Source organism: Lutjanus erythropterus, chromosome 19 (genome assembly GCF_056507025.1).
Source record: "Lutjanus erythropterus isolate fLutEry1 chromosome 19, fLutEry1.hap2, whole genome shotgun sequence".
Classification (NCBI taxonomy): Eukaryota; Metazoa; Chordata; class Actinopteri; order Lutjaniformes; family Lutjanidae; genus Lutjanus; species Lutjanus erythropterus.
Window position 1 is genome coordinate 1,538,684 of NC_139335.1, and position 8,965 is coordinate 1,547,648.

Consider the following 8,965-nt stretch of genomic DNA (forward strand, 5'->3'; position numbering starts at 1 on the left):
ATGAATTAAAAACTACTATGTCAAGTTTCATCCCGTACTGTCCAGGCCTGTAGATGGAAGTGTGAAAGAGGGAGGAGCAGGTCTGACAGACAGGGTTTATGCTTAGTTTAAGTCGTCATAGATACTGGAAATAGAAGGTGCTGAGAGTTTGGGCCGCTTTTTTTTGGTCGATAAGCTGATATTACTCTGAGAGCTGCTGCTGCCACCACCGCCTCCAGTCAGGCTTCCTCCTCCTCCTCCTCCTCCTCCTCCTCCTCCGCTGTTTAAACCGAGAGACGTCCTCTTCTTTTTCTTGGGCCTCCTGGAATCGGAATGGTTGATACCTGTGAGAGCGACAGAAATGTTATGATCTGTGTGCTTCTTCTTTGTTTCAGGAGCCTCTTAATTTACATAATAAACCTAAAATCTGATTTAACCGTATTTGTTCTCTTCATGTTGTTCCTCATGAGCTAAGGTCAGAACATCAACTTCTGCATATTTCTGGTTATTTCCTAACTACATTTTTTTTGGAGTTTCTTAAAGTAAAAGGTTCACGTTTGTCTAATGAAGAAAAGTAAATCATCTCAACTATTATAGCTCAGTAAAACTTTTTAAAGTTTATTTCAAATCTCAAGAGTTGAAGCAGGGCTCACAACTCAAAAATCTATTGCAGATATTTTTCCCTTTTTTTTTTTGGCCAAAAATGTTTCTTGATTGTAAAGGTTGCAGAGTCCTGCCCTGGATTTTTAACTCCCAGCTTTGTATGGTTTTCTGGTCTTGTGTTGAGGTAAGTAGACCGTCTCTCCCTTCATTCATTCACTCTGAGGTAGAGACCTCATTTACAATGTAGGCGAGTAAAACAATAAAATAAAAGCTCCTGGACACAAAAAACACCAAAGGGAAACGTACATAAATGTAGCAACAAGAAGCAAAAAGCAATAAAAGCCACAATAAAATTTTTAAAAATGAATAAAAACATCAGTAATAATTAAAAACAGTTAAAATTTAGAGTGCATTAATCAGCCAAAACAGAAACACCTAGAAGTAAAATGTGAAGCAGTTAAAGATAAAATTAGGAAAATTCTGCATGTTCTGCATCACGCATGCACGCACACACACACATGCACGCACACGCACGCACACACACACACGCACGCACGCACGCACGCACGCACACACAAAAATGATGCATGCTGCTTGCTTACTGGCTTTAGATGATGCAGAGTCAGTGGGTGAAATATCAGGGGAGTCTTCCCACTGCAGGCGGCTCATCAGGGTCTGTCCATCTGGAATGTCAAAGCTGTCATTCTCCACGGTGCCGTCTGCGTCAGGCAGCGACGGCCTGTTTTACATGAAACACAGACACAGACAACAACACTCAGACTGACCACACGGTGATAAAAAAAAGATGTTGGTTTGATAAATCTAGTTTTAAAAAATAGTTAAAGGGGAGGCAAGATGATTATAATCTCTGCAGCAGAGAGTCAATGATCTGTACCAGTGAGGCCTTCAGGATTATTTCTCATTTATAAAGTATTTAACGTGCATATCAAGATTAGGGCTGCAAATAATTCACTGCCAATCAATCTGTCCATTATATTCACGCTGATCAGTTGGTGAAACATGGTGAAAAATATCAATCTGGCAATAATAACTCCACTACTCAATTAGTCGTTTGTTTCATCGTAATCTTTGTCAGTTGAAAAATAGGTCCAAACATGTGAAAACAGGTGGAGCACACGGACGTACATCCACCTTTCAACTAGTGATCAAACTGGCAATAATTTTTCCACAAATCAACAAAGAGCTGTGTGCACAACATCGACCAGCAGCACTGTCCTGTTTCTGTCTCTGTTATCAGCACACACCTGCATGAGGGTCACAACACTCATCCAAACATGACTTTCGTTAAGTACACTTGAGGGAGGGAGGGTGAGTGAGGAAGGAAGGAAGGAAGGAAGGAGGAAGGAGGAAGGAGGAAGGAGGAAGGGGGGGACAGGGCACACTCACGCGGACGGCCCCAGGAGGAACACCCTGACGGCCCTCCTCTGTTCGTCCGTGTGCTGGGGACATCGCTGAGACCTGGTGGGACACAAGGTGGCATTACATACACCCCTAAGTGACGCATTGCCCTGCCTGCATGCATGCAAGCACACAGGGAGGGACAGAGGTAGGTGGGACGGACTGCTGCAGACACTATCAGTGACCAATTAAGATGAGGGAGAGCAGCGATGAGGCGTTAAAGGCTGAGAAATGTTAGAGGTTGGTCACTGACAGCGTCCTCCATGCTTTGGTTAAAAACATCTGTCATCTGATCTCTTTGCAGAATTTGTTGGCTGAATTTTAGAGAGAAAAACAAGTCAATCACTGGTCCAGATAACGCAATGAGTTGCCACCTGTGTACCCGAGTTAGTCCCCACATACAGTGCTGCTTGAAAGTCTATGAACCCTGCAGACATGGCCATTGTTTTTGTAAAAAAACAAAATGTACATACAAACCCCAATTTTATAAAGCAGACCTTCTAAATAAAGGACACACACACAAAAAAAGATATATTCTCATTATTTATCCAACAAATGTGGTTTATCTCACAAAAAAAAGAAGTTTTGACATTTGCAAAAGTATGTGGCTTGTGGCGCCTCCTTTTGCAGCCATTACTTCAACCAAATGGCTTCTTTAACGACTAACCAGTCTCTTGCATCTGCTTTGTGGCTTTTTGCCCACTCCTCCTTGCAGAACTCAGCCAGTTGAGAGAGGTTGATGGGACATGTGGTCCAGCTAATCCAGAGTATGAAGCCCCTTTCTCTTAAAAAAACATTCCTGTGTCTTGTTGCATAACCCAGTTTTGGCCCAGCTTCAACTCCCCGACTGACAGCAGAAGATTCTGATCAAGAATTTGTTGACAGGCCAGTTGTCCAGGTCCGGAGGCAGAGAAGCAGCCACCACCACGCTTCACTGCTGGGAGGAGGTTCTTTTCTTGGTATGTAGTGTTGGCTTCTCTGCAAACATGGTGGTTTTGATCATGACTAAATAATTCTATTTTGGACTCATTTGTCCAGAGGGCCTCTAGTTTCTCCAGGTGCTTTCTGGCAGCTTTGTTCTTTCTTGAGAGCAGAGGCTTCTTTCTAGCAGCTCTCTCATGAATGTCACATCTGTTCAACTTTTGTCTGATTGTAGACACGTACATTTATTCCAGATGCTGCCAGAGAGGTCTGCAACTCTCTACGGGTGATGTGATTTAGTGTTTTTCTGGTGCTTCTTGCTGATGGGTTTTAATGGGCATCCACTTCTAGGCAGAGTTGTGGTCATGTTGAATACCTTCCATTTGTAAATGATTTGTCTTACAGTGGATGGAGGCAGCTGGAATCTTTTGGAGATGGTCTTACAACTTTCCCCAGACTGATGGGCTGTCACTACCTTCTTCCTGATGTGCTCAGCATAGTTTATCTGCGTGGCTACGCCTTAGCGCTACGGTGGTTTGGTTCGTTTCCTCTGTCCGGCTCACCCTTTCCTAAGGACGTCTCATTTGATTGGTCTGCTTACTTGCCTAATTAAGCACCCAAATGTGTTAGACCTGAGACAGTGAGCCAGAGAGATGCACTGTCATCGACCAACTTTGGTTCTTCATCAGCCCACATCCTCCTCCTCAAACCCCCACAGGACAAATGCAGATGCAGTGGGATCAAACAGGTTTGGCTGGAGGTAAAGTTAAAGCTTGCATTAGTTAGCCAGACATGCTAACATTTGCAGCTTCTGTTAGAGCAGATGAAGACAGAGTTCAGTACATTCACCACATGTGTGCTCTTATGTTTCACGTTTCTGAGACGACAAAAAAGACGCCATCATCCAGACTCAAGAAACGCCGAGTATCACTCTTCTCAGAGCCTCCTGCACACCTTCAACATGGAGAGAAATGGAAAGCTTGACAGCTCTAGTTACGATTGTTAATCTATGATTGGACAGTTGCTTTTTGGAGGCGGGGTTTTGCATAGGGTCACTTCCCTCTCAACAAGTACATTCAATTAACAAATATAAACCTGACATTTCTTATATAAAAAACTGGTGATGATAAAATAAGAAAACTCTAAACTGATCAAGAGGTTCACAGACTTTCAAGCAGCACTGTACATGATCATTTTCATAAATACACGGATGAAGCTGATCATGTCTCCAGTGATTTGGTTTTAAAGACAATGTTTCACAGAAGGGCCAAACTGAGGGACATAAAGACACGAACCTCAGGATTAAATAACATGGCGCCAGGTGTTACAGCACCTCAAACTATTCTGTATAAACCCAGATATTAGCACCATAAAAGCAGTAATTACCTGGTACACATCTTCTTGGTGTGCTCAGAGATCACCCCACATTGCTGCAGAAACAAACACTACTTTAGTGATCAACATCTCTCATTCAAAAAACGAGCGTAGTAAAAATTATTGTTGGGAAACAGACCATTCATGTAAAGTTTCTCACCGTTGTTAAAAGGGATCTGACTTCATCAGGGCCTAAAGTTTCATAACTGATGCCAGTATTATAGTTGTACTGAAATGACAGACAAGCACTGTTATTAATACTTGGCACTGAAGATGGAAGATTTGATGGCACCAAGAAAAACACAGGAGGATTTGTCACCTTGTAAGCCTCTGAAGTGACGCTGCTCCCAAGCTCACCTGAGAAAAAACACAGAACCGTTGACCTTCTTTATTTATACAACACACAACGTTAAAATTATTAAAACATCTTCAAAATCAGACTTGAACTCATTTGCCTGGGGATTGTTTTTATTTTTGAAAAGATGTTCTCATGTCACAATCAAGAGTGTTTCCAACCACTCTGACTGATATACTCGAGATCTGTGCCCAAACCCAACAGGATCAGACAGATTTGGGCCTTATTTCTTACTGTAATATATTTATTTATTTTAATTTTTCTCCCCTATTTTGTCATTGCCAATGTGCCATGTTAAGTTTTCATCATTATTTATTTGTTTTTCTGTTATGTTTTGTTTGTTTTTGTGTGTACTTGTGTGTTTTGTCACTGTCTCAATCATCGTTGTTCCTTGTAAAGTCACTACAGTACTCTTTTCTTTTTGTACCAATGAAAAAAAGGAAACTGGCTTGCAGCTAATCAGATATCATTTGCTCATCCTGTATAAATAGAGCACTCCTGCAAGAGAACTTCCTGTATTTTGCAGGTTAATGCCAAGCTATTCCTTTTACTCAGCAGTAAATGAACTGTGAAGTTACTCTGCTGTGCACCTGGACTTACATACAAGATCTGCAAAACTCTTCCAAGTTTTAGTCTTCATGTATTCACCAAACACTGCACTATGCTGACATTTTGGTCCTGGATCAGTAAAGTTAAAGCTTTGCTTGTGTAACCTCACTACATTACACTGAGGTTGACATTAGACAGTAGTGAAGGCCGACCCTGCTCAGCTACAGACAGTTCACACGGGAGGCAGGTTTATTCCTAATATGAAGACTGTTTATTGTTGACTGTTTTCAGCTACGCTGCCTTCACAGTTTAGCTCATTACTGATCATGGATGACATACAGGCACGCTGATAGACGGACAAAAATATTACAGGAAAGACAAAACTTATTTTAAATTGCATTTCAAACAAGAAACAAAATACCTGATAGACTTACCATTTTTATGTTTTATAGATTTGGATCTTCTTGGGGAATTTTGGTTCTGTTTCAAAGGAAATATGTCAGATTAGATGAACCTTATTCACATTAAGACATATATATGATTTACTCTGACATCATTTGCTAAAACGGTGAAACAAATGAAAATGTACCTTATCTGACTTTCTCTTCTTGGCTGTAACATGGAAATAAGAAGTTTGTAATTTCTGTGGAAGCAACCTGGAGTTTTTCCTTAAATATGCTTGAGGTTTTTAAACGCTCACCTTTCTTTTCTGCTCCGTACGACCAGTCGTTGTCATTGAGGTCATCGTTGTCTTCCTGATCACTCTCTGATTTGCTCATGTTGTTATTGCTGGCTAGCCTGTTAAAGGTTAAAAAAAAAAAAAAAAAAAAAAGACATCAGTCAGACGCTCTGATCACATGTTCAAACCCATTTTCTACCAGTCCTGAATGACCTTTACCGACTGACCTGCGGTTGGCGATGCGACTGCTGTTGCGTCCCATGCCGAGACATTTCTCCAAGTGCGGGGCGAAGCGAGAAGCTGCTATTAATCTTTTGCAGTTCGGACACTCGCACTCTTTGTTTTTCCACTGATTGTACACTTGGCCGAATATGTCCACTCCTGGCTGATCCACGATTTCTGCAAGAGGAGTTAAAGTGAAAACTGTAAGCAAACACGCTGAAGATGAACAGAACAAAAAAACAAGTGGAAATCGCGGCACCGACCGAACTCCTTCATGCTCTCTTGGTCCGTTTCATCTAAGAAGAAATAACCCTGTTTCACAGCACGATGCACCTCAAAGCACAGACCCAAACAGGCATCCTCCACCAGCTCAGAGTAGATGTCATGGACCAAGGCCTACGACAACAACATATAACAAGATCATTCAGAATCAAACCCATGAAAAGAAATAATGTCCACCTGTTAAAGGAGGACTTAAAACCTCCATATATATTCACTCACCTCCAGCTTGGTGTTGTCTGGGCCTGACAGGGGCATATCCTCCATTTTCATTTGAAAATCTGTCGGGGAAATCTTGATAGCAAGGTAACAAGACGCTGACCTGCAGATTTTTAACAGAGAAAAACAAACGAACTTGGAATGAGAGCTGCAACTGTAGTCGAATAATTGATTATTAGCAGACTGAAAGAAAATTAGTTGTCAGCTATCAAGCAAATATGTCAAATATTTGCTGGTTCAAGCTTCTTAAATGTGACAATTTGCTGCTTTTATTTGTCCTTTATTACAAACGAAGAGTCTTTGGGTTGTGAACTTGATTGGACAAACGAAGCAATTGGGAAACAAATGAAAAGCTTTTTTCCAGTTTTTTGACATTATATCGACTAAATTATTAATCCTCAATACAATCAGCAGATTAATCGATAATGACAACAATAGCAGCAGAAGGTCAGCATGGTAAAACCTGTGATCAAGGATCCAGTTTATGAATCTAACTACTTACTTTCAAAACAGTTATCAACACTTGTTGCAGAGATGTCTTCATTCTGTTGAAGAGAAGAAAATAAACAAGTTAACAGCTGTCAGATGTCAGGAGTTTTTAAAAATTATTTAATTTAACATCCATCCAATAAAAACTATACAAATTAGATGTGAACATATTAGTTACATTGGATGTAGGGCCTGACTGATACTGTAGTTTTGGGGCTGATGACAATACCGATATTAGGGAGTAAAAAAAAAAATCTGATACCGATAAACTGGCAAATATTCTTTACACATAATAAAATACAGAAGACAGCACATTTGTTGAATAATGACAGGCAACACAGGCTGTTTCAAGCAACAGCCTTATTGTTTAATGAATCTGATCCGTTAAATTGTTTTTGCAGCATTTTTTGTAGATATCCAGTCAATGCTGATGGCTGATCGTGTAGTCAAATGACGCATTACATACATTAATGCTACACAGGTTTGCACAGTCAGTGCCTACATTCCATGAAAATAACATGAATATGATCTATAAATCCATATTCCGAGATTCATATTTTAACTGAAATAATATGACACCCAAATACTTCCAACCTGACTCGACCTATTCACATATTTCATTTAATATAATGTCTCTAATAAATGTACGAAATAATAATGCCATTTTAAGACCAAGGTGAGAGAACTATTTAGGGAAACCTGCCTTTAATGCTGTTACTTTAAAGATATTACACTAGCATTTATGTTGGACTTAAAAAGCAGTGTAAATGGTTTGGAAGTTATTTTGAGTTCTGGTACTGGGCTGGATTTTGAGACAGCTTTATTGGCTTTCATGCTGGTTTTGACCTGCAATTCGGCTGGTTTTGTCACACAGACCTGGCAACCCTGACACTACATCACACTGCGTCAGGTGAGGTTAACAAAAAAAAAGGTACAAAGAGTCTTTATTTACACTATAAACACTGAAGAGATATAAACACTTTAAAGGTAAAACAGCCATCGAAACAACCTCAGCAACGACTAACTAACTAACTGACGTTATACGGAGAGGAAAAGCAGAGTGACAGTAACGCATACAATATTAATGACAGTTGTTAGCAAACTCAACACACTACCTGGCAACCTGCATTACTTGTCACAGTTAGCATTTGCTAGCAGTCCTGCTACTCTGCTAGCAAGTTTGACGTGACCAAAGTACCATGAAACATTAAATATATGATGTAGTGACGATATATTTTTAATTTGACTAAAAAGAAACAAAAAACAGTTTCCTCTGTCTTACCCTGTCATGAAAACTCAGCCTGAAGCAGGCGGTTTCTGTGAAGGAGGAAACATCACCGCCGTGTCGGTCCACATAAAAACACGTTAACGAGACAACCGGTGTTCCGCAACGTTCATCCTCCCAGCGTCGGTTAAACAAAAGCCTCGTTTAAATTGTTTGTTGGCTCGTGTGTCGATTAAATTAACGTTACAAACCCGCTTGACACCGAGGAGGCCAACAACGTAGAGCCGAACAGAAACACAAGACGACTTCCGGTTTCAGCCTTCAAAATAAAAGCGACGATGCGCCATTAAACGGTAAGAAGAAGTAGAAGAAGAAGAAGTAGCCTACGTATATATTTTACTTAAAGGGAAAATTAACCACTTTATATATAGTTTTTGTTGCTTTTTGTTTGTTTTCTTTTGTCTGTATCATTCTATTATTTTCTGTTACTACTTTACTGGTTTCAATTTTTCTTTTTCTCTTCATAATACCGAGCTGTGTGAGATTTATGCTATAAAGTTAAATATTTAGACTCAAAATCCTAATCAGTAATTGTAATTGAATTTTAATTTTAATTTACTGGGGGAGATCCATGATAAGCCTTGTAGGCTTT

The 8,965-nt window shown here is 40.1% G+C and overlaps 1 protein-coding gene across 1 annotated transcript; it reads right to left on the bottom strand.

Moving 5' to 3' along the window:
• Positions 1 to 70: 70 nt before the first annotated feature.
• atxn7l3a (ataxin 7 like 3a) lies at positions 71 to 8,619 on the bottom strand. The gene is made up of 14 exons (XM_084743725.1): positions 8,371 to 8,619; positions 7,102 to 7,144; positions 6,603 to 6,702; positions 6,365 to 6,497; positions 6,107 to 6,278; positions 5,901 to 5,998; positions 5,790 to 5,812; positions 5,635 to 5,680; positions 4,616 to 4,653; positions 4,457 to 4,525; positions 4,309 to 4,352; positions 1,990 to 2,061; positions 1,185 to 1,321; positions 71 to 323 (listed from the first exon to the last, which is right to left on the bottom strand). Exons 3-14 carry the CDS (start codon positions 6,651 to 6,653, stop codon positions 103 to 105), a joined length of 1,104 nt encoding a protein of 367 aa, XP_084599851.1. The 5' UTR covers positions 6,654 to 6,702; positions 7,102 to 7,144; positions 8,371 to 8,619; the 3' UTR covers positions 71 to 102.
• Positions 8,620 to 8,965: the final 346 nt, after the last annotated feature.